We start from the raw sequence: 26,629 nt of genomic DNA, 5'->3' as shown, positions 1-26,629 counted from the left end.
CGATATACGAATGCGAAAATGGCAGCTTTGGCAAAGAAAGCTCTCAGTTAATAACTGTGGAAGTGCTCATAAGAACACTAAGCTGAGGAGCAGGCCCTGTCCCAATGAGGACGTCAAAGCCAAGAAGAAGAAGAAAAGAACAACTGGCGAAAATAATGACAGGAATTGACAAAAATTATTTGGCGGAAATCCTGAGATAGTCGCTGGAAAGCTACTGATGATAGAAGCGTTGGAGTGATCAAGGATTACGTGGAGCAAATTTTGAAAAAAAAAATCTTCTAAGCATCCCTTGAAACAACGCTGGAAGAGTTTCTGGGAGAATTGATCTGTGTAGGATTCCCTGAAAGTATATCAATAGAAATCTCGAATGAAAGCACTAGCTTAATTCCTGAAGCTTTTGCTCGACGAATCTGAGAAGAAGTTCTTTAAGAACTTGTGAAATACTCGCGTAAGTCCCTGAATGATTCTCTGGAACCTCTAAATTCATTGCAAAGTAATTAGGGCAAAAGTTTAGAGAATATTTTGGTTAAAATATAGGCCTATACCGAGCTACTCCCGGTTGAAAACTGTGGAAGTGCACTGTGGAGCACTAAGCTGAGAAGCAAGCTCTGTTCCAATTATGGCCCCTTCACAAACTTTATATCGCTGAAGGGGGTGGGTGCCCTCGTGATGTTGCAGCTCATACAATATTAGATGAATATTCTTACCAAAAGCGTTACGATTGTGTTGGTGAATAACATGAGATAACTAGACGAAAAAAGGCTTATTAATTAGTACTAGTATTATATAGATAATTTTACAAGAAAATACTTCTAGGAATTGAAATAGACGAGTGAAATAGTAGAGCGATAAGCACACAGGAAATTGTCACACAACGTCACATTAACAAGTCGTTATGTAATAATGCCAAAGACCGAATGAAACCAATTGGTGAATGCACATTACGATTCAAAACTTGCAATCAACTTATTTAAGCATTCACAAATCTTCTTACATTTAGAGTTTATTTTTATCTCAATTGTCAGATAATATATCATTTTGGCTAAATTTGATAATGCTGTGTATGTCATCATGCGACGTTCAAAAACTGTTATCTCACTTTCCATCTTTCAAAATATGAATTGCTGAATCACGAATATTCTGTCTAAAAAAAGCCATTGGATATCGTTAACAAAACAATCTATGATTAAAAAAGACGACAGCAAACATATAGACGAAGAATACTTCAACGGCCAACGCCGAAAGTGCCATACATTTATATGCTGCCGCACATACTCTACACTCTACGTACGATATCCAATCCCATCCAGTGAGAGTGGTCCCCCTAATCAGCATGCAAATGAACCTCTCTTTTATCAATTGTTGTAGAACATATAGTTGTGGAACTGAATTATAAAAACTTCCTTTCTGGAAACGGCCAGCTTCAGTTCTCGTTCGACAACGGCCCGGGAAAGTCCAGAGCGGTTCGGTTACATTCTGTCGATGGTGGATTAGAAAGTGGATAACATAACTGCTGGAGAGCACTGTTATCAAAGTGAGACCTATCATAGTTCGAAATGGGTAAAGGTCATCGCTTGGCCTTTTTGCTGGTGTGCCTAGCAGGATGCTGCTATGCAGACGATGCGACGTGTAAGTGCAACGGAAACTAGAATTAGGCGATTACTTAAAAAAAACGGAAATGAGCAAAACGTTTGAAACTTCCATATGGTGTAAATGTGCAGAATTGAAAAACAATGAAGAAATAAAGATTTAAAATCATCTTAGTGGCTTATTTATAGAACAGTGCATAATTATGGTCTCTTACGTACGATTTTATATAAAAAGGAATGTGTGACGACGACACAAATATAAAAAGTCGTTGATAAGAAATACCAGCGTAGTTTCCCATCAAAGAAGAAAAAAAAAGTTCACCGAGAAGAACGAAGAACATAATGCAAAATCAGAGCAACAATGCATTTACGTCCGGATTTTTATCGTCTTTCAGCGGACAGCAACAAACCAGCGACAACGCAAACGTGGATTGATAAGCTTAAGAAGGATTTGCTGGCCAACTACGATCGGAACGTGCGACCGACGCAGCACTACAATGTCACCCATCTGGATTTGAAGTAAGTCGTCGGATGTGGATTACTTCGGAGTGTTCGGAGATTCGCGGAGTGTTCGGAGATTGGCGGGATAGATAGTGTTTCAATGTGTTTTTTTTTTTCATTTCAAGGATGACAATTCGGCATGTGGATATCGATGAGGAAAATTCCATCTTTTCCGTTTATGGATGGGTTAAAATGGTAATTATGCTACATTTTAAACAATTAATCTCTTCGTAACAGCTGGAAACATTGAAGAAGTGCTACCTAATTGCAATTTGTGCGCGAAACTGTGGAAAAGAACCTCGTGATTTTGCAACATTTACGATATTTTATTGAACACGTTTTAGATTTAAGTAGTGCTTCAGCGTGGTGTTTTGGTCTTATGTTACTCATTCAACAGTTTCAAAATAAATCGCACTCGCTCTGCGCGCGTGTGTAGTATACATGAGATGGATGGATGTGGGTTATGAAAGAGGTCTGCCTAATGTGGGGATTTGAATTCGAAACTTGAAACCATCTGAGTTTTTGGGGTCACCAAGTGGCTTGGAAGCTTAGTTGGTAAACTGCTCGTATAGCATACAAGAGTCCTGGGTTCGAATCCCATCAAAGCATGTGGATTTTTTTTTTCATAATTTCACCCATAATTTATCCATCTTTACCACGTGTAATGAGTTAATTAATTCAATACTTCTTGCAGAAATTTCCCCATGAAATCACACTAGATTTAAAAAAGACTTCTCTTGAGATTCACTAACGGTTCTTATTGGGATTTCTAAATTTTGTTAGTAGACCTTAGACGTTTCAATAAAGGCTTCATTGATTCACTTATCCCAAATTCCAGAGATTTTTACATGTTTTTCTAGCTCGGAAATTATTAGGATTTCTGTCTGTCAATTCAGAAAACCTTGTTGTTTTTTTTTTAATTCTACAACAGGGATTTCTTACGATATTTCTTCAGGAACTACTCTAGAAATCACTTGGTTGGTTTTCCAGGTATTCTTCTAGAGATTATTTGAGAAATTTCTTCAATTACTCTTCTAAGCCCCAAAGATTTGCCATCCCAGAATCTGTAACAATTTCCTTCTGGATTTGGCGGAAAAAAAAATCTAAATTGACGCCATTACAAACATATTTAGACTTTTTAGCGAAATTGCAGAATAAAATTCTTGGGAAATTAATATCATTTGCTTGCGTTAATCTACTAGTTTGTTGAGATAAAATTTGATATTTTAGGGACTTTATTGCGGAATTATTGTCAGCATTGTTGATTGAATTCAATAACATTTTTTTTCTACTCTATTGACGAGATTTTTTTTTGTGGACTAGTTTATTTCGGGACCAAAGGCATTACTCTTCTTCCGAAGGAAGTCATTATGAATAATTCGATCCCTGGGCCATGAAGTGAGATCCGTCCCAAAATCTAGAACCCCTGCACATCTCGATCTGCGGCACCGAGTTATTGCGGGATGCGTTGAGCTTTTGATAGGATTTACGTGTTTCTTGAGACCGGCATATCTGTTCCATCTCCTCCAGGTGGCGATTTTTCTCCCGAAAGAGGCGGGTCTGCTGTTGCTGTTTCCGTCTTAAGCCGCTCTAGATCATACCGGGGCGGCCGTCGGTACCTTACGTTGTTGACGACGGAGAGTTTTGGGCAGTGGCGTAGCTAGAGTTTTGGGGGCCCGGTGCGGAGGTAGATTTGGGGGCCCCTCGAAAAGAGGTTTGCAAGATATGTCTTTTATTAGCGAGTTCACACGTACCTTCAGTATTTGTAAAAAAAAATCGTGATTAACCCCTCTACCGGCAGCCTATTTTTTTACCGCTAAAAAATATTCAAATCTCGATACCTTTTTTGTTTCTCGATATTTTTGCACCACTTTTCACAAGATCTCAAAAAACTCTTCTAATTTAAGAATCCGTATCGATAATAATCATTGGTGATCTGGTTTTGAAGATATTCCGTGTTCCTTGGAGGACCGACATGCTCCATATAAAATGTCATTGGTGGCCATTTTGTTTTAGGTCAATTTAACAAAAAAAATGTGTACTATACAAAGCCAGGTCATAAGGATCTACTCTGAAAAAATCATACAAATCGGTTCAATATTCTTGGAGAAATCTGTAAATTACGATATGAGGTTTTTTGAGTTTTCAAGATCTTTATTTATCCAACGTGGTACCAGAAACAGAAATGCTCATTACTCAAAGACAGCTGCACCAAATTGCTTAATTTTTTCATAACATACTCGCATTAATGTATCATTTCGTGGAATGAATATCCAAATACTATACAAAGTCTGTATCCTGCGATATTTACGTGAGTTATGGCTACTCGTCGGTCCCCAAGGAAATTTAATCTTAATTTAAAAAAAAATTGTCTGCTATCTTGTGAAAAAATGTGGCAAAAATTTTGAGAACCAAAGAGTTATCATGATTTGAATATTTTTAGCGGTAAAAAAATGAAGCTGCCGGTAGAGGGGTTAAAGGTTCAAAAAATAATCTGCTGGTAAAAATTACAATTTCGGCCAAGAAATCGTTTTCGTTTCAACTTCTTGTGAAACCTAAAAAAAAATATATATATACACACTTACAACAGCTGATATGTCGGAATTTTTTTTACCAAGATCTTGACAAACGTATACCGAATGTCGATAGCGATTGCCGAAATCTCGATACAAAAAACTTAGATTGCGGAAATCTCGGTAAACTAAGAACCGATATTCGGTAACGAAAAGTACCGAATTCACAGCTGTTGGATTCTCGGCTATTCGTTTTGCTGAGGTCGACGAAATAATATAAGTGTATATAAAGCTTCTATCTATTTTAATTTAAAAATATCTTCAAAGATACTCTTGGATACATGTATGTTTTACGGTATTTAGTAGTATGCTTACGGTTATTAATATTTGATTTCTTTGAAAACTCGTGAAAAACATTTGGCACAGACCATCGGTAAATATCGGGTGCTATCACTGGACAAATTCGTTTTTTTGTTTTTTGTGCAGATCTAGGAGGCAATCAAGATAATATCCTTGATTTTTTTTGTTTTTATTTATGAGGAACTCCCAGCAAAATTCATAGAGGTACCCTAAGAAAAAAATTTAGAATATACCATTAAGAAAAAAAACATGAACAGATTCTTCTGAAGTAAAATTTTGGAACTACTAGAACTCTATCGAAATTCTCTAAATTCTTGGATAAAAAAACTCCTTGTAATAGAAATCTTGGAAGACATTTTGCAGGAATATTTGAAAGAATTCTTGATAAAAAAAAAGCTGGCAGGAGTTCCTGGGGAAATTTATGCTTTTATCGCCTGAAGAACTTCTCGTACAGGGTATCCGCATATTATCCGTACTAAATTTGAAGACATGCCTCTATGCAACCGAAATAGATACATTGAGCATTCCTACATGGTTTAATATTATATTCTGAGCAACAAATTTGACCCATGTCTGATGTCAAATATTTGTAAAATCCTACCCAATCGTGTTGGGCTGGTTTAACGAACGCCGTTTTTCGGGCTTTATGATGGAAGAGAAAAGCCCTTCAATCTCATGGATTTAAACAGAATAATTTTCTGTTTCCAGCCAAGATTCTGTAGAAAATTTCAATCATATAAAGAATATTTAAACTCATCTTATAGAAATTATATCTAATATGGCTAGCACCCCTCAAAAAAATGTCTCCAATAAATTTGAATTTGATTATCTCAGTAAAAAGCAATAATTTTGAAATAACCTATCATTGTATTTTTCGCTATTTCATAGATGTATCACCCTCTGAAACCCAAATTTTTATTTTCGATCTAAATATCATTTTTAGTTATCTGAAATCGTTTTGGGCAATGATTTATTTTTTTCGCAAATCTATGAATTTTGGTTTTTGATTTTTATAATTTTTATTTTTGAGCATCCCCATCCATTTTCTTTTTTTTAAGTCTTTTCTAGTCACTGATTTTTGGCAATTATAAAATTCATATTTTAAAAACACCTTTAAAAATAATAAATTTTAAATATGTTTCTGATTTTTTTCGTTTTCCGTCTAATTAATGGAAAAACAGGTTGGAAATTATTTTAATACCACCGCAAGCTCTTCTTCTGTTATAGGTTAATAGTATAAAAAATATAAAAGATAATATTTTTTGAATTTCACGTTAAATAAACCCAAGGCATTTGTAGGTTATATAAGAATACAATTTTTCAAACAATTTTAAAATATACAAGAAAGTTTCAAAAGTCATAAAAAACTTTCCTCATATGCGTGTTATGAGTCAAGGTTTAAGCCAAAAGTAAAATCATTGATTTCCGAGCTACGAAAAAATACACAAAATGCCAAAGTGTACCCCGTCTAAAGGCGGGGTTGGGTATTAGAGGGTTAAAATACATAGATTTAGATAGACATAGATTTTTTTATTGTTTTAAATGAGAGATTATCTTTCACATATTTGTTTTGTAATTTACAGACACCCTATAGTAATGAAGAAGGGCTCCCAGGGAACAATGAAGGACAAATCCAAAAAGATTTCCAATCATCTGAGGAATTCTCGCAAACTTCAATTATGAATACCAAAAAAAAAGTCCTGAGTTAAATCTTTATGGGTATTTTTAAAAAGGTATAATTCGTGGAAGGTTCCTTGGAGTCATTGCATTGGTAAAGAAGTACTCGGGCTTGACCAAGGGTACGCCAAGAAAACCCTTCAGTTGTTTTTTAGAGAAAAATGCTGAGAAGTCCCCTCAATGAAATTCTTGGTTGAAACCTTGATAAATTCTTTGAACGATTCCTATATGCAATCTTCCAGGAATTCGGAATCTTTGAGGCAATTTTTAAAACCCCTTAATTAATTGACGCCCATATCGGAAAGCCAAAACGATTATTACTAGCTATTTTATAGTGGTTTTACGCCCGAAGCAATTCTTTCAGATATTAAGAGAAAAATTCCAGGTTGCATTGCTCAGAATGTTTTTTACATGATAGCACTGGAAAAAGATCCCTGAATTTGTTGCTAATGTTTATTCTGAAGAAACCTAGTTAAAATTTCTGTAAAAAATCTAGAAAGAATTTCTAAACAAATTCTTTGAAGAAATATTACTTTTTTTTTCAACGAAACCTTGAGAGTTTTAAAAATAAGTTTTATAAAAAAATTGGTAAAATTCATTGAATAATTTCATATAAATAACCAGGAGATTTTTGGAAAGAAAAATTTTGAATAATTATTCAAAGCCACCCGAGAATCAGATTATTTTTGGTAAGTATTTTTGGATGATCAAAAAAAAAGGAATTTTGATTGCCTCATGCTCAAAGCTCACCAATGCTTCAGATTTTTGGAGGCCAACAAAACTAAAATGCATTTAATTAAAAATCAAAATTCATGAAGTAAATATTTATAAATCCAAAGTCGTAATTAGACTCGACATTTAAAAAAAGGTATCTGAGCCTACTTAAGTATCCACATGAGGATTAGCTAAATGCGGCCCTTTTCGAAGGCTCAGTTCTTTCATGCGCCCAATCGATTTAACAACAACAAATATTTGTGGAGGCCCCTAGAATGGGGGGCCCGAAACGACGATCCCTCTGGGCCCCTCTGCTGGTTCTAAATCTAGCCATTAAATATTTAAAATAAGGGATAATGAAGGGGCCCCTGTACATAGCTGATCCAAATCTCCTTCAAAACCTATGCTTATTTTACTAATTTTTAGTTTGAGAACATACAAATTGTCAAGCTAGGTCGAACTTTCAATGCTCTGAGAAATCCGCACTGCCATTTTGGGGCCCCTATGATCTCGGGGCCCGGTGCGGCCCGCACCCACCGCACCCCCCTAGCTACGCTACTGTTTGGGTACAGTTTAATTATCACCAGATAGTGGTCAGAGTGGTTGTTAGCGCCACGATAGGTGCTGACGTCGATAGTGTCGGAAAAGTGCCGTCCATCAATCAGAATGTGGTCGATTTGTGATTCTGTCTGCTGTGGTGATCTCCAGGTGTATCGGTATGGAAGGCTGTGCTGGAAGTAGGTGCGACGAATGGCCATATTCTTGGAGGCAGCGATTTTTTTTTACGGCTGGCTTGCAGGGCCTGACACCAATACCTTAGATTTCCAGAGGACCATTCCCCCTGAATGTTCAGAGGGCCATAGTGCACAGTTTAAGGGGCCCAGATAGCCGTAGCGGTAAACGCGCAGCTATTCAGCAAGACCAAGCTGAGGGTCGTGGGTTCGAATCCCACCGGTCGAGGATCTTTTCGGGTTGGAAATTTTCTCGACTTCCCAGGGCATAGAGTATCTTCGTACTGGCCACACGATATACGCATGCAAAAATGGTCATTGGTACAGTAAGCTCTCAGTTAATAACTGTGGAAGTGCTCATAAGAACACTAAGCTGAGAAGCAGGCTCTGTCCCAGTGGGACGTAATGCCAGAAAGAAGAAGAAGAAGAAGTGCACAGTTTAAGGTGAAGATGAATCGAAGCCAAAGTTCAAATTTTCAAGAGCACGGATCTGGAGAACCAAACATCCGATTGAACTGAAAACATAATCTATTGGTCACTAGCTGGTGGTGACCAATCGATTAGGTTTTCAGCTCAAACGGATGTTTGGTTCTCCAGATCCGTGCTCTTGAAAATTTGAACTTTGGCTTCGATTCATCTTCACTTTAACTTAGAGTCCTTCTCGAGCACGCGGACGATGATCAGCCGCCCCTGACATGGCGAACATACGCTGTTGTGACCCGCTCCTAACATGGTGTACATACGCTCCAGGTTTGCAGAAGCCCCTTCTCCTTATCCACATACGACCAAAGAGGTAAGGATAGGAGTTGCTGGGCAGGAGGCTAAGGGGTCTATTATATCCCATCAGGTACGCGCGATACTAATGGTACGCCAAGCACAGGATTTACTAATCAAGGCAAGATATAGAACAGATTCAAAGCAGATATTATGGAACATCATTGAGATCCCTGGAAAAATCTAAAAGAGCACTTGAGGACTCGTTGCATGCTTGATAAATTTTCATTAAAAATCACGGAAAAGTTGAGATCTTTACACCGATCATAATGGAAATCGAGGCGATTATTGGCCAGTTAGTGAATTGCCAATAAGATGAGATACAGATGAGTTCTATGAAAGATTTTTAGTTTATTTTTTTTTATGAATTTCTTAGCAGATTTCTAGTGAGTAGTAAAAAGCTGGGCTAAAAAGATTTTTGACATATTTCTTGAGTGAAATATGTATTTTTCTACTGAAATACTGGACATAGATTCATTAACAATTCCAGTTTGGCAGATTCCTAAAACTACTGGTACCGTAATTTCGGGTGAAATTGATCATTTTTCGCGGTTTTTCTAGTTTGTTTTATATAATGTTGACAATGCCAAACAATTGAATGCAGGAAAACGAGTACGAAGGTGAGTATCATTGACTCATGTACCGACATTTTCTAACAAATGTCATTTTAGTGCTAAGAAATATCTCTAAAATAAAAAATCGGGAAATCTCATTTCGGGGTGAAATTGATCACATATAAATGCGATTATTGTTAGTTTTCAAGCCTATATAATAGATTTGAGGTCTCTGAAATCAAATATGCTTGCTAAATTCTTAACAATACAATAATTATAGAAATAATAAATAGTTAAATTTCAAGAATTACGCGAAAAACGCCTAAATGTATGCAATTTCCTAAGGAATATCCTGATATCTAACAGAAATTCGATTATTTCCACCGAATGAGCAAATTGGTACCAGTTTTGGTTATGAAATCTGGTTTGGGGATATATCTCAAGCATCCTCACAAACTTTCAGGTTTATACCATGTTCAAATCCTTGTTTAGAACAAGAAGTTTATGAATTTTTGTCAATACTGCACCGCACATGATTTTGGAATTTTACATTATTTTCAAATAAATAAACATTATTTAATGCAAAAAACTCCACAACACACAATTCAACAATAGTTACGGCAAACAACGTTCATTCACTGCAGGTTACATCGTTAAAATTAAAAAATCTCAAAAACACCAAAATATACTTCTTTGGAATTTTGACATCCGTTTCATCAAGTATTGCTCTGTGTTCCCTGAAAATTTGAGCTTGCGCTTTTTTGCGCTTTTGGAGATATTAAGGTTAAAAAATTGCTCTATTTTTCAAGTTTTTTCATGATTTCTTAAGTTTTATGCGTCGTATTATTAAAATTTTTCCACCAGAGCTTGCGTTTGTTATATATTTATCACCAAAAAATATTACATGACATGATTCTTAGGAAAAATGACAAAATCGGTGAAAAAAAAACGTTTTTTCACTAATTTTCTCTAATTTTGCCAATAACTTGAAAACAGTAGGCTGTGGAATTTTGGCGTCTTCGAGAGAGTTGTTTCTTTTATCAAAATGAACAACTTTGCCGAACATGCCAAGTCTCTAGAACGTCACGAACGTAAAAAGTTAGATTGTGGCGCCACCTATGCGGACGATTTACGAACTATCCGTTTATGTCAGTAGATGGTCCTCAAAATGGTTACAAAAAACTTTACCGAAGACACCAAATACCGGAAACGCTTCGTTACCGAGTTATTAATTATGTCCCGCCAGATTGCGTCCCTGGCCCATAGTGCATTGACATTACCCTTGGCCTCAGACCCTTGTCTCCCCGGATCCACCTTACGGTATTTCTTCGGGGAAGGGCCAGTGCATATAGCATAACAAATGTAGCAGAAGTAACCTAGGCAAACTGCTTCTCCTAGCCAACAATGTTACAAGGGATCAGCCTCGGCAAGGCTAATCTTCTGCAGCCAACTTTTGGTCAGCGCGCCATAGGCGCTGCAATTCTACCGATGTGAGTGATAGCCGTAGTTACTGCATTCCAGTACTCGGCATTCGTACACATTCTCTCTATTATATTGTCGGGAGACGTGCCCCCTCCGCATGAAGCGATCATGCGATCTCTCACTGAAACGGGGGCAATCGAACACGCCATGTTCCGCTGTTTCCTCCACACTAGCACAATTGGGGCACGCAGGAGATTCTGAGTGCCTGAACCTATGCAGGTACTGCCTACAGCAACAATGTCCTGACAGAAACTGCGTCAGGTGGAGGTTCACTTCCCCAAGGTTTCTTTTAAACCAACCCACTATGGTCCAGAAAGCAGTTTTACGCGGAAAGATGCATTTGGAGCTTTAGAAAAAAAAAAAACATTAGACGAAAACGTTCCTCTACAAAGTTGTTTGCAATAGTTAAGCCCTTTGTTTGGTGTTATTGAAAATTAGGGTGGACCACATTTTCATAGAAATTGTGTAACAACATTCTTATTTGTAGAAGTTATATTATACATGCTTCAGCAAAGTAGTGATGCGTTCAATTTCAAGCAACTTTGCCAAAAAAAGTTTTTTTGTATCTCTTAAATTAATCGATTAAGAGCTTTTTTCCTACGGTGAAATAGGGTGGTCCGAACAAAACTGGTTTTCTGGCTCTACCGTTTTCAATTCAAATATCTCATCAAAGTAGTCTATAAACCACTTTTAGAGCTTTGAAAAATGCGTAATTTGGTGAGCGAAGAAACTCGCTATCTCCTTCCGTTCGGGAGTTATTGTTGTTTTTCTCGCAAAAACATGCCTACTTTGATTGTGAATATCTCTGATTGGGGCAAACATAAAAAATATCTTTTGACGTTGAATGCCGTCAAAAGATATTTTTTATGTTTGCCTGCATATTATATCAGATTTAACATATGAACAGTTCGTAACTGTAAGTGTCGACTTAAACTCTTGTAGCACATCAACTTAAAAAATCCCGTACTTTTCCTTTTACCTGATTTTTATCATTCTAAAAAATATCCTTGGAAAGGTTCGACGCCAAAAGTATGTATGTATGTTCACGTTGTCTATAGAGTACTGAAGGGTGATTTATTGAACTGAGGTTGCATGAATAGCATCACTTCCTCATTGACTTTTTATGTTTGGAGTTCTCGAAAGTGTTCTTGGCCAAATCTATAATGAAATCCTGATAAGATCCTTTCGGGGTTTGTGCCAAGCTTAATAGGGGAACTTTTTTTTTGTGAAATATCGCTTCTGTCCATAAAAATACAGAAGCGAGAATTTCGTCGAAAATAAAGTTTGTAAACATATATTTTTAATCTCTGGAAAATATCAAATCGTAGAATCATGATGTCGTTCGGTTTTGAACTTTTAGGCCTGTGAGAAAAATCCGGAAACTGGAAAACTAATTTTGAAAAGATACCTTCAAATCTTGTAAAGGGGCTCTGATAAAAGAGTAAAAATGACGACTAGTGTTTTTATTCAATAGTTTTTCGTTCTTTTGTTGGTTTATGCGACACGTTTCAATACGATATTATCTAATGCAATCGAGAATAAGTTAGTGGAAGATCCAGGATCCAAAACATTGATAGGTTTTCCACACAAACAAAGTAAAAAGTCGGAGTGCTTTTCAGACGCCAAGTGAGTTCAATATCAGTTTCTTGCATCTTAGCATGATAAGCATGGAATCGAATTATACACTGCACGAGAATGATTGAAATCTGTCTGAGAATCATTTAAAAAAATCTTATTCATTGTAAACAATCTAATCTTGTTAACCTTTCATAGGGTTGGATGGACACCCGTCTGACATGGTCCCCGGAGGAATACGGTGGCTTGCGGTCGGTCGTATTCCACAGCTACTATCTGTGGGACCCGGAGATAAACATGCACTCGGTAACGCTGGAATCGTCCGGTTCTGCGTTCATCGGAACGGCCAATGTGCGGGTCAGCTTCGATGGCATGCACAACTGCACCGAACGGCTGAACTTCAAGTCGTTCTGCGAGATGAACTTCCGGAGATGGCCATTCGATACGCAGCACTGTTCGGTTGTGCTGGGCAAGACGACGGATGATGATATGCTGCAAATCACGACATTGCCCGCGGAATGGGTAGGATGATTTTGTATGAGAGGTAATTCAAGCTTTTATTAATGGTTTAACTTTATTCCAGGAAAAAAATGATCAAATCAACCCTATGTGGCAAATTGTCGGTGTAACCGTTGAAAAGTATCAAAATCCCATGGAAGCGCAATATGAGAAGTACAACGGATATCAGTACGGGGTAGTGGTAAGGCGCAAAGTGCAGATATTCAACAGTACGATCATCGCGCCAGCTATTGTTCTCATTCTGATGTCGCTGGCTTCCTTTTGGATGCCAGCGTATTCGAGTGAGAAAGTGCTCTTGAATTGCATTAATGCAGCTGTGGTATGTGCATTTTTGCTGTTCTTCACCATTCATTTGCCACTGCTGGCAACTCGAACGCCGTTGATAGGTAAGTTCAGTTATGTTTTGTCTCTCTACTTGATATTTGCTAATGAATCGTTATTCCAGTTATGTTTTTCAGTAACAGCTTATACCTCACGGCCTTGTCTCTGATTCTGTCGGTTACTGTTGTGAACATAGTGAAATCGAAACACAGTAAGCCACTTCATCCGTACATCAAAGGATTTATTTCGCTTCCTGGCGTAAGCATGTTTGCATGGATTGGTACCAACCAGAGGGTAAGCTTATCCCATATTCACTTATCTTTATGTAAAATTGTGATTAGAATGCGGCTTATTTTTTGAAAGTTCTCAAAACCTGAAATTTGAGTATTTTACATAAATAAGCCTCCGAGAGACAAACTTCTTCTTCTTTCTAGCGTTACGTCCCAACTAAGACAAAGCCTGCTTCTCAGCTTAGTGTTCAATGAGCACTTCCACAGTTATTAACTGAGAGCTTTCTTTGCCGATTGACCATTTTTACATGTGTATATATTGTGTGGCAGGTACGAAGATACTCTATGCCCTGGGAAGTCGAGAACATTTCCAACCCGAAAAGATCCTCGACCGGTGGGATTCGAACCCACGACCCTCAGCTTGGTCTTGCTGAATAGCTGCGCGTTTACCGCTACGGCTATCTGGGCCCCGAGAGACAAACATATTAAGATGTAAAAAGATGAACGAGTCACAGTTAATTTTTTCAATGTTTCATTTAAAAAAAAACAACAGAAAATGAAAACAGAATTTGTTACTACACCATTTAATTATATTAGAGTTAGTATCCTTTGAAAGATACGCGTATTTCAACCTAAAATGTAAGGTTAGTGTCGTGTACTCGTGGGTTCGAATCCCACCGATCGAGAATCTTTCCGGGTTGGAAATTTCCTCGACCTCTCAGGGCATAGAGTATCTTCGTATCTGACACACTATATACACATGCAAAAATGGTCAATTGGCATAGAAAGCTCTCAGTTAATAACTGTGGAAGTGCTCATAAGAACACTAAGCTGAGAAGCAGGCTTAGTCCCAGTTGGGACGTAACTCCAGAAAGAAGAAGAAGAAAAATACTCTGAAGTTCAATATGAAGGTCAAACTTTACTAGCCATTTACTTTTTATTTGATATAATTAAAACCACCGTGGTTCATAGTAATACGCCTAAATAAAGGTAATTTCCTAAGGATTTTTTTTTCAATTTCACTGTAATTATGTAATAATACTGTAATATTACTGTAATTATGTAATTTACTTTTTAACCCGTATAGGCCTGAGTGAAAGCAAAAATACTGAAACCCTCACCGCTCATAGAATTCTTAACGGATTCAAATGATTTTTTGTCAGTTCACTGGCCCACATATCTAGTTTCTAGAAGTGGCCAGAGGAACTCGGAAATATTCCTGTGGCCGGAGTTATTCCGGTGGGTCACTGGGTCAAGTCGGGTAAAAAAGGGCTGTTTTTAAGACATGCCAAGTTACCTTTATTTATTTGCAATGACAATCATTTTAATTTGCATAAATCAAGAAGATCTGATATTCAACATTATAAATGAAGAGTTTTGCATCGTTTAAAATATACCGGATGTGGCCATTCGGACGTAATGTCCGGAAGAACCGGCTATAGAATTGTTGGATACTAAACCGTTTCAATTCTCAAAAAGTAGAAATCAAACATAATTGTGCACTAAAATGCGTTCCCATAAGTTTGGCACAGATGTTCAGATACAAATTGACCACTTTATCGTAAGTTTGAGGCATCCCGGGGCCCGAAAATGGTCATTTGTAGAATTAATCAAAAGCAAAACTCTTAGTTAACCCATTCAATCGTTTCTCATCAGGTTTTCACTAATGCAATTTTCTTAAAATTCCGTCATGTCCGTCATGACGCCACTCATTATAACCGAATACGGAAATTTTCTGTGACTTGAAGTTTGCCTACCTTCAGGGGCATAAACGCACAGTACCCTTCTCACCCGACCTGACCCAGTGATGCACCCGAATAACTCCGACCACAGGAATTTTTCCGCGTTCCTCTGTCCACTTGTAGATACTAGATATGTATGTCAGTATACTGACAAAAAATCATTTGAATCCATTAAGAATTCGCTGAGCGGTGAGGGTTTTAGCATTTTTGCTGTCACTCAGGCCTATACGGGTTAATGCTTATGAATAATTTTGACAGCAAAATCATTTTCTGCGATTTAACTGTCAGTGGGAAAAATATTTCGGTAATTTATTTTGTTTGTGGAACTCATGCGAGCCACGAATCTTTGGTAAGGTTATACATTATTATGTAAATTATTGTTTTAAAAAGTTAGAAAATTCACGCATAAAATAAATTAAATTTCAACTAGAAACTTAGTTTTCATCAACTCAATAGTATAAGATCAGAAAGCAGCATTCATGTATTGAAAATGTTTGAACGAAAACTGTTAATTGGTACCTGTTATCAGAATGAACCTTATTCTGATTAATATCCCAACTAACATTCACTCATTTAACAAACACCATTATGGCACTTTTATCCAGCATCAAGTTTTATAACATTTTAATAATTTCCATGGCCAACCTTTGTTAAAGCATTGTTCACACAAATTTGGAGAAACTTTAAAGCATGTCGTTGAATACCAACTTTATTTTTCAGCTTTAAAAACGTTTTACAAGCATTTTGTTCAGCTTTTATACGGCTGGTCTAAAAATAATTAAAGACTAATAAAAACAAAAAAAAAAATTTTTCTAGGCACTTTATAAATGTAGTGTGCACTATTATTATGATAGTAAATCAAACTTATTTAAAAATCGCCTGTATACTGGATTCGAACTCGAGACCTTCCAATCGTCAGCGGTATGCCTTGCCATCTGCGCCATCCTAATATTGATGATTATACCGTCCAGTGCAAAATATAAACTTCTCATAGCTGAATATTGACCATGTTCGAGCTTCTATTCGACAACGTCTAATCAACACATGGTACGCTAATCTACAACTGAACAAGCATATTATTCAGCTGCTGTTTAGGGCTGATCCAAGCTGAGTTCAGTCGGCTATTTTTAGCGCACAGTGAGAAAATTTACGTCGATGTTGGTCAAAATAATGTTTATTTACACAAAGTAAAACAGTCTGAAATGATTAATCTAATTTCATAAAAAGTTTTAGTTTGTTCAAAACTGATTAATTAACTTAAATTAATTATAAATTATAGTTTGATTATTTTTTTATTTGTATTTTTCATAAACCTATTACATATGCATTGAAGTAAAAGTTCTCTGTATGAATATATTTGAATCATTTGAAGGGTTAGTCCTCAGAACCCACCTGAATAGAAAAATATTCGAATATCTTGATGCGATTTTTATTTTCGGAAATGGCCAAGAAAATCATTTTTCTTAGAGCGCAGTATTTATTTAGTTGTGAAGAAATGTCATTTAAAATGTAGCTGGCTATAGAAATTTATTTAATGAATTCTGTCAAAGAAATTTCCATTTTTCTTGTACGGAAAAACATCCCGAGCAGGCGAAAAAAGCTTAGCAATAGAAAATATAATATGGATAGCTAAAAGTGATATTAACTTGATAGATATATGATATAAAATATCTGGAAATGATATCTAAAATAAACTACTAGAACAAAATTGGCATGTCATATTTAGATTCTGCAAGATTTTACCAATAGCTGCGAGCTATTCATTAGATCTGCGTACATCAAATTTTTCATAGGTTTAGAAGGAACAAAATTTTGATATTATCTTCAGATATTTCACCTCTTATGTCAATCAAGTCAATATCACGCTTTGTTTGTCAGTACTTTGCTCCTACTCGGAGTACTTAGCTTAAATACTTATTTTTGTTTTTCACAATAATTCTGCATTTCTGGAGACTGACCATGTTTATTTTCTGAACAGCTCTTTCAAAAGTTTTAAGAAAGCATAATATATGAGCTTTGAAATGCATTCGGAACTCAACACGAATTTCGGATATTTTGTCCATTTTATGAAATTTAGCTATAGTGTGATCGCTTTTACAAGGCTCATTTATTGCTGAACAATGTGTTTGTTAATCGTCATTTTGGCCTCTATTGGATCAACTGTTTTTATAATATACTGAAGCTGAATTAGGATTTTATAAGATACTTATTCAGCTCTTATTCATGCTTATGTTAAACATGTGGGAATAGCTGAAGTGCGACGCAAGTAAAACGTTAGTTCATCTTCTGAATATCCTTTTATACATATATATTTGTTTAGTGGAATATTGGCTCTTTAATTGGGGGAAACATGTCTTGTTCAGCTCATTTGTAGAGCAATCTTGACTAGTCGAATGAGAATCTTTGGAAACGTTTAATAAGTGGCGATTCAACTTTTGTTCATTCTAATGCATAACGTTGAACATTGATCCAAGTTTGTGTTAAAAAAGCACCTTCTCAGCTCTTTATTGAGCAAATTTTTTATTCAGCTGCCATTACCATTATTGAGCAATAATTAAACATGCATGCTTGTTTGTGGCTCTAAATTGTTAGTTGGGATTACCCCGTTTTAAGGAACAGTGCCTACCCGATGTTAGTAACACTTAGAAAAATATTGAAAAAGTTGTGCTTGTAAGCATTTCTGCAGATATCAATTCAACTGTGTGATCAAAAAAGTTTGACGATCTAAAATGCCTCCAAATGCTTTCCTTTAATGGTTTAATGAAACAATTGTTGATTGATTTCTTTTAGGTATTGTTGGAGTGAAACAAGAATTTTAGAAAAAAAAAACATAGAGAAACTTTATGCATAACTTTAAATGGATTTTTTACCGGAACGTTAAGAATAGTTAGTATTGTCAATGAATGATACCACCAACAATACCACCACCTAAAGCATTACGTAGTTTGTTGTTGGCGCCTAAATTGATCAATCACTTCAAAATTATGTCGTTGAAAGGGTTCTATCCCGTTAAATCGAATGTCTTTAGGCCGAAGACCAATAGGCCGAACGTCGTTAGGCCGCAAACGGCCGATAGTTCTAATGAATCGTAATGGGTCGATTGGGTAACTACAAGGATAGGATCCGCCGAATGAATTTTCAAGTCGAATGGATTGATGGTTGCTAGATCAGAATAATTTGCATTACCTAGAAGCTCATAATATCTGCTGAGAAATATAATAGAGATGGTCGGGTTTCACTTTTTTAAACCCGAACCCGACCCGTACCCGACATATTTTATTCCTTCAAACCAGGACCCGACCCGAACCCGAGAACAAAATTGAAAAGCAAACCCGGACCCGACCCGAACCCGAAAAAATTTCGCTGTTCAAACCCGAACCCGACCCGAAACCCGAAAATGTTTTCTAAGAAAAACCCTAATAGAACCCGAGTTCGAAAAGATGATAAATTCATCGTTTCTGATGCATAGGGAAGCTTTCAGGTTGTTACTTTGTGAACAATTCTCACCAAACCCGACCCAAACCCGACTAAACCCGACATTTTTCAAGCCCGAACCCGACCCGTACCCGATATTTTTTTTAGCCTTCAAACCCGACCCGTACCCGAACCCGAAAAAATAAAAAATTTCAAACCCGAACCCGACCCGAACCCGTCGGGTTCGGGTCGGGTTTTGGGTTTGAAAACCCGAGACCCGACCATCTCTAAAATATAACTAGAAAGGACAGCCGCTGATTAAAAGAAGGAAAAAAAAACACTGATGTATGTGATAGTCGTTTGAAACAATAGTAGATGATCTAATGTTATCAGGGAGTGAAATTATAGGGTCACGGCGATAATCATAAGCCTATCGTTCGAGCCGATTTTTCGGAGGAAAAAGACGTGCGATAATATCAACCTGATTAAATTATTATTATAGGCAAATAATTATCGCGATAAGTTTAGAGCCGATAATGTTGGATCAATGCATATGATCGGATCTATCTTTGCTTTTCGTCAGTACAATGATCAACAATTATAGCAGTTCACGAAATCTGTTTCTTGCAGATAAAGGCGGCAACTAAATGTCGGGTTGCTTGAAAAATGCCCATTTTCGTTTTGATTCCGCGATTTAATTTACTGAATGTTATTTCGGCCTAATGACCTAATGACAGCATTCGGCCTAATGGCCTTCGGCCTAACGATCTGCATCCGTTGAAAGGCACTACATCAAATATTACAAACTAAAATATTTTAAAATTCTGATAAGTTAAGTGCGCAGCCTAGTTCTCTTGAAAAACACGACAAGCTCAGGAACATTTTAGATTGAATTTCCAAATTCCTCCCGACATGATATCGTCGGATTATATAAGAGTATGATACAATTGATCTGAGAAACTCATAAAAAACAACGAGCTACCGTTTCAGAATTACCAGTACAACTCCAAGATTTTTCTAGTTATTCCTCAAAAAGATTTTCGGAAGATTCCTCCAAGGAAACCAGAAGAGATTGCAGGTATTCTTCTTGGGATTTTTTATATGTATTCAAAACTTACTCCAGTTAACCAAGCCGATACTTCTCCAAGTCTTCTTTTAAAAATTCATCCAGGATTATCTATATGTATTTTTTTTAAAGGTATTACTTTAATTTCGTTGAAGTGCTATGATTAGCTCAAAAAATTGTTCCAAAGTTTTTAAAGTTCTTTGATGGATTATTCAGTAAACTTTGAGGGATTTATATAAATATGTACCTATTCTTTAAACAATTTCACTACTGACACCTCCATAAGTTTCTCTAGATATTGTTTCGAGCTGAACCAACCGAAAGCCTCATTGATAATACAACAAATGTATTTTATCATGATTTTCTGTAGGAATTACATTTAAAATTAATTCAGATATTTGCCCAGAGATTTCAATATTACTCCGAAGATTTCTTCAGGAGTTTTTTGAGTGAATTGAATTGAATTGAATTACTTTTAATTGAAGGGAGTTTCTGCCGAAAAATAATGGCGCGAATGCGCCATGATTCAAGTTGATGGCTACTTGTAACAACATCCGATAAACTCTTTGTCCCACGGATGCTCCATATGTCGGAAGAGTACGCGCGTGGTGAGGTGTTCAAATCATGCTTGCTGCAAGAGCGGCGGCCCTCTTAGATCGTTCGTATACCGTGTTGTTTGTCGCTAGAGACGATTTTTTTCCATCCTTGATCAGGATAGTGATATTGCACAGAGAACCACTCAGATGAAGCATGGGTCTTAGCTTTTTTCCATCTTCAATGTACAATCACACTACCCTTGATATTTTTCGTTCGATAACAGTGCCGGCCACGTCCTTATGTCCACCGGAGAGAGGAAGGAAGTTAATTAGTTAGCTGTTGTTACTAGAAAACCGGAGAATCTCCTGCATTTCCCACAGCTACCTTGGAGGTAGGAGTGTTTTGTTAGTGATGGATGAGGTATTCGACCGTATGGATACCACTGTGGTAAGCGGTTAAGCCTCAATTCTAGCGATAGATAGAACTGATGATGTTTGCGCCATAATGACGCAGAGAGATAGATAAAGACAGCTATTAGGAAGAGTGTTACAAATATGTGAAAGGGACGGGCCTGGGATTGAACCCACGATCTTGCAAAGCAGAAGCGATAGCCATTAGACCACCAACCCCGTTCTTCCAAGGATAATTACACAAGTTGTCTAAAAATCATCAGGAATTTCTCCAAAGATTCCTTCAGAAATCGTCAAGAGAACGTCAGGAATTTCTCCAAAAATTCTTTCAGAAATTTTTCAAGAATATCCTAAGCACTCCAGGGTTTCATTCAGTGATTTTTTCTAGGGCCTAAGACATTATCAAAGATTGCTATTTAGAATATAATCTACATAAATTATGCATTCAAGCAATAACTTCGCAAGATTTGTCTCCAGTTGTTTTATATTCTACGAATTTTAACTAGAAATTCCTCTAAGGATACCTTCAGGAATTATTCCAGATCGTCCTTCTAATATTTCTTCTTGAATTTCTCCAGTAATTCTTTGATATTTTCTCAAGCAAGTCTTACTTATTCTTCCAAAAATTTTCCAGGGAATTTTTGAAATATAAGTAAAATCTCTGAAACAAATGCTCTGGAGCAATTTCTAAAGAAAATCCTAAAATAATTTCTGATGAAACTTGTGAATCTGCTATCTGCTTCGGATGGAACTTGTATAGCATAGTATAGACAAAAATTGCAATTTGATTCAAATGAATAATGGATCGTACTTTCCGTTTACCCTTGAATTGCACAATTGGGTCCTAAAATGTTTAATGAAATCTTGTTTTTATTTAATGACACGAAAGAGCATGTTACTGAAACTAGTTTAGCAATTTTTCCCGCTCACGGCTACATCATATTTAAACATTAATTTAAAAATTGGGTCCATAAATGAACCTTGACACTTTTGATCATGTTTGACGTTCGCTTAATCGACAAAAACACCACAGGCTTTTAGTTTTAACACAGGACAGGCCTTTAGGACCCTATTTAGCACTTCTAAAATTATTGATCAATAGCGGCGCCGGCCACGTCGTTACAGTTAGTTGGGATGGGGAATTTTTGTTGCTTCTAGAGACCGAGAATACCTCTTCATCTCTACAATCACCACGGGAAGTGTGTTTATTAGTTAGGAATGATAATTAGGCGGCATCCATTTATTACGTAACGCTAAAATTGACAATTTCTGACCCCCTCCCCCCGGCCGTAAAGGTTTTTGTATGAAAAATTTCGAATATTTGTATGAGCCGTAACGCTTGAGCCGACTTCCCCCTCCCCCTCTAGCGTTACGTAATTTGTGGATGGAACTCAATATTAGTTTTGCATTTTTGTCTAGTGGTGAATATTTATAGATATTTATGGAAGATTAAAAAAAGTACGTCGTCATTCATAGGTTATTTTTAGTAATGACCAAAAAGAAAGGTATGTTTACATTAAAATTATATGATTAATATTTATAGATATTTATGGAAGATTAAAAAAAGTACGTCGACATTCATAGGTTATTTTTAGTAATGACCAAAAAGAAAGGTATGTTTATATTAAAATTATATGAACAGGACTAAGGGTTTATGTCGACACATTTATTGACGAAACATCCATTGTTTGTAAGAAAATTACAAAAACGTAACGTTGCCACTATAAAAATGTGTTATAAGTAAAACGCGCTCACCAGGTGGCAATCTAATCTCGTCTGAAGACGAATATTTTTTCGCATTCACACAACGCGAGCCGAACATGATTGATCTTTATTCTCATCTTAATTGCTCATTCCTCTGCTTCTGGTGAAACTTGTTTAAGTTAATATACCATACAAGTTTCCAAATGAATTTCTCGGAAAATATCGGATGGAATCCCTTGAGAATTTTGTGTGCGAATGATCAGAGGAATAACAGCAAAAATTGATGTAGTATTAACTGGTGTGGAACTTTAAACAAACTTTGGATGCATAGAAGAATTTCATTAGTTGAAATCCTGGAGAAATTCCTAGAAAATATCTAAAGGAGCTTTATGATGAATCTCATGTCGAATGTATTGAGAAATCCTTAAAGATTTTTTTAGATTTCCTCGAATAATTGAGGGGAATTTCGGATATCCGGGAGTAAACGTGGATATTTCTTAAAGGCGAGGCGGAGACATTTTGCAGGGTTTCTTGGAAGAATCTCTCAACAATTTTTTTTTTTAAACTGTGATAGATTTTTTGATTTTTTTGGAGGAGATTTTGTATCAATGCTTGGAAGTTCTCTTAGAGTAACAACTCGACATTTTGGGTTAAAGATTAGTTGAAGAATATTGTAGGAAAGTCTTTGGAAACAAATTCAAAGTGATACCCAAGGAAATTTCTAAAGGAAGTGCTCAAGGATTTCTTGGAGCAAATTCTTCTAAGCATCCTTTGAAAGAGGGCCCAGATAGCCGTTACGGTAATCGCGCAGCTATTCAGCAAGACCAAACTGAGGGTCATGGGTTCGAATCCCAGGGCATAGTGTAGCTCCGCACCTGCCTTACGATGCACACGTGCAAAAATTGTCAATTCACAAATAAAAACTTTCAGTTAATAACTGTGGAAGTTGGGATGTAACACAGAGAAAAGGAGAAGATCCTTAGGAAAATCGCAAGAAAATTTTCCGTTAAATTGGTAGATGAATCTCTAGATATTTTTTGTAGATCCTAGTAGCAGTCCTTGAATGTATTATAGATGAAATCTCTTGAGAAATCACTAGAATAATTTCTGAAGCTTTTCCTCGAGAAATTTGAGACGAAATTCTTGAAGGACCTGTTGAAAAGTCGTATTATGGTTTCTGAAAATTTCTCAGGAATTTGTAGAATTTTCCATCAGGATTCACTGTCAGCAGAATAAGCAAAATAAAGACTAATCAAGTAATTTCAGTTATTTTTGCTTTCCTGTGTATTTTTTCTAAGGATTCTCGAAGGGATGCAGAACCTTTCTAGGATTTCTGGAAACAATTTCCAAAACGAGTCTGTTGAAGAGCTTCTTGAAAAAATCTAGAGAAGCCTTAAGAGTAATTGTTGAAGAAACTGTTGTATATCATATTGAAAAAAATAGTCATATATGGAAAGAAATAAAAAACTGGATACATTGAGAGAATTCCTGCAAGAATTATTATCTTTGGCTTTGCTTTGTAGTGCCTTGTAGTCGCGGACTTTACCACTAGGCTAAGGAAGGCTCCATCTGAAGTGATATCTACTGAAATTTCCTGGAGATTTCCTTCGCATTATTACTGCATTAAATCTCTAATAAATCATCAGGAAATCTCTTTGGGAAGTGAATTTTTACAATAAATCTCAAAGCAAAGTCGTCTTTGGAATTCAGCGAACATTATCCAATGTCGTAAGGCTAACTCCCGCAAATAACGCATCACTTTTGCATTCATCCAATACCAATCTCACCGCTACTCTTCGATGGAACTTGTGCAAGCGGTATACGAGTCAAAACGAAACATGGAAACCTGTTTGATTGTCGTTCTATACATGCTTGAGATTTTTGTTCACTCTTTGGTAATGTTTTTATGTTATTGATTGTTTGATTCTTCTTCTTCTTCTTGGCATTAACGTCCTCACAGGGACAGAACCTGCTTCTCAGCTTAGTGTTCTTTATGAGCACTTCCACCGTTATTAACTGAGAGCTTTCTTTGCCAAAGTTGCCATTTTCGCATTCGTATATTGTGTGGCAGGTACGATGATACTCTATGCCCAGGGAATTCAAGGAAATTTCCATTACGAAAAGATCCTGGACCGATCGGGAATCGAACCCAGATGCTGAAGGTGTGGCTTTGTTTGATTCTAATTGGTGTGAAACTATAAAGAACTGCAAAGTGAGACGAATTGTACAATCCAATGTTCCTGTTTTTTACTTTGAATGCGTGATTTTTACCATTGGTTGCTAAATTTCTCAATTGAATTGTAATTTATGGCTTATTGTTCACTTAGTATTACGCCATTCAATGAGATTAAGATAGTCAGCTCAATTAAACAAGAAAAAACTACTAGGGCCATTTTTTGGTAATATCACTGGATGAAAACTCGGGGCAAACCTAGCAATAATTTGTGACCAAATACTAATACGATTCTTTATACATTTTGGTATGATTCAGCGAGATTGAACTATCAATAAAATTAGATTTTCTTTTTATGTGAATCAAGATCTCAATATTTTTTAACTTTAGAAATATAAGCCTCACTCTGAAGAGATATCTTATTTCGGTCATTTTCCCCACAGAAAACGACTACCGACGAAGAGGATTGGTCCGGTGAAATGAAGAACGACTCCTTGACGGAAGAATCCTGTTCATCGGCGGATGAAGCCTCGCAGGTTCAGCTTGGCATCCAGCAGGATTGGATACAGTTTGCCGTCATACTGGAGCGCATCTGCTTCGTAATATATGTGTTTTTGTACAGCGTTATGGCGGCCAGTTACTTACATTAACAATTCTTATTGTAAATTAGTAGAAATGTAAAATGAAATGAAAATAAATCAAATTGTTACAATTTAAAGGCTTTTTCTTCGAAAAACTTGTATTATTACACAATTTATAATTGATTGGATAAAAACGATTTCAGACCTGGACCGACGATAAACTCAAATGGAAACCGGCAGACTATGGGAACGTGGACCTGTTCCGGTGCAACCCGGACAGTGTGTGGAAACCGGATGTCGTTCTCTATAACAATGCCAGAGGCTCGGATAATTTGCACTACGGACAAACCAACGTCATTGTGTACAGCAGTGGTCAAGTGCTTTGGGTGCCTCCGACCGATTATCACAGCTTCTGCGAACTGAATCTCCGATACTGGCCCTTTGATTACCAAACGTGTATTCTGAAAGTGGGTTCATGGACCTACGATGGATACAAACTGAATCTCACTACTAGTGAAGCAGAACCGGAGGTATGTTATATGAAGCATACCCATCGAATCCTGAACACATTTTTGCTTTGTAAACTCTTACAGATCGATATTGGCGTCCCGAACAATGAATGGAGCATTCGGAAGGTTACAACCGATCGGAACACTGTGTACTACAAATGCTGCAGTGAACCGTACATCGACATCCAGTACAACGTCACTCTTCAACGCCATTCATCAACCCACAAGGCCATTGTTGTAAGCCCAGCATTCGTTATAATGCTACTAGCTTTATCCGTATTTTGGCTTCCGCCACATTGTGGTGAAAAGATTGTGCTGAACGGTATCATTGTGCTGGTTGTCACGGTATTCCTCATCTATTTTGCTCAGCAACTGCCGGCAATGTCAGGAAATACTCCTCTGATTGGTAACATTTTGCTATTGTTTTTGCTATTCTATATCAACAATCAACCTAACTTCAATTTTCTTGCTTTGCAGTAACCTTCTATAGCACCACGTTTTACTTGGTAGCCATCAGTACAATCCTATCGGTGATTATTTTGCGTATAACTCGTGGCAAGCGATGCCATGCCGTACCTCGCGTTTTGAAGAGTCAGTTGGACGGATGTCTCGGTTCTGTACTTCGTGTGGGCAATGTCGGTCCATCTGAAGAAGACAAAGAAGCGGCCGGTGGCGAAATATCCGTGAATTCGAAGCAACAGGATTGGTGCCGTTTAGCAGTACTACTGGACAGACTGGCATTTGTAGTTTATTTGATCGTTTTTGCCATTTCGATCATTTGCTTCAGCTTATAGTTCAAAGTTTAATGTGTGTGTTCAACATTGCCAAGTTGTCAAGAAATAAGAATTCTCAGTCAAGCAGCTTTCATTTACTTATAAGTTTACTCAAGTTCGTGTCACATTACGCTTTAATTAAATTGCCCATTTTGCTTTTTCTTATTGTTCGAACGGCTC

The 26,629-nt window shown here is 36.8% G+C and overlaps 2 protein-coding genes across 3 annotated transcripts in view; one reads left to right on the top strand and one right to left on the bottom strand.

Annotated features, from left to right (window-relative positions):
• The window catches only part of LOC5568080 (protein HIRA homolog), a 149,434-nt gene that overhangs the window by 18,992 nt on the left and 103,813 nt on the right, over positions 1-26,629 (bottom strand). The gene's annotated exons all lie outside the window — the stretch shown is intronic.
• On the top strand, positions 1,414-26,619 carry LOC5568073 (acetylcholine receptor subunit alpha-like 1). Of its 2 annotated transcripts, XM_011494733.2 has the most exons (7): positions 1,414-1,629; positions 1,985-2,108; positions 2,216-2,285; positions 12,669-12,992; positions 13,054-13,375; positions 13,435-13,604; positions 25,030-25,298. In XM_011494733.2, exons 1-7 carry the CDS (start codon positions 1,557-1,559, stop codon positions 25,234-25,236), a joined length of 1,290 nt encoding a protein of 429 aa, XP_011493035.2. In that variant the 5' UTR covers positions 1,414-1,556; the 3' UTR covers positions 25,237-25,298. The 2 variants fall into 2 exon arrangements, with proteins under 2 accessions (XP_011493035.2, XP_001652010.1); XM_001651960.2 differs by lacking the exons at positions 12,669-12,992; positions 13,054-13,375; positions 13,435-13,604; positions 25,030-25,298 and adding exons at positions 25,371-25,697; positions 25,761-26,082; positions 26,154-26,619 and having other exon boundaries at positions 1,416-1,629.

Source organism: Aedes aegypti, chromosome 2, assembly GCF_002204515.2.
Source record: "Aedes aegypti strain LVP_AGWG chromosome 2, AaegL5.0 Primary Assembly, whole genome shotgun sequence".
Lineage (NCBI taxonomy): Eukaryota > Metazoa > Arthropoda > Insecta > Diptera > Culicidae > Aedes > Aedes aegypti.
This window is presented reverse-complemented; position numbering and strand designations above follow the sequence as displayed.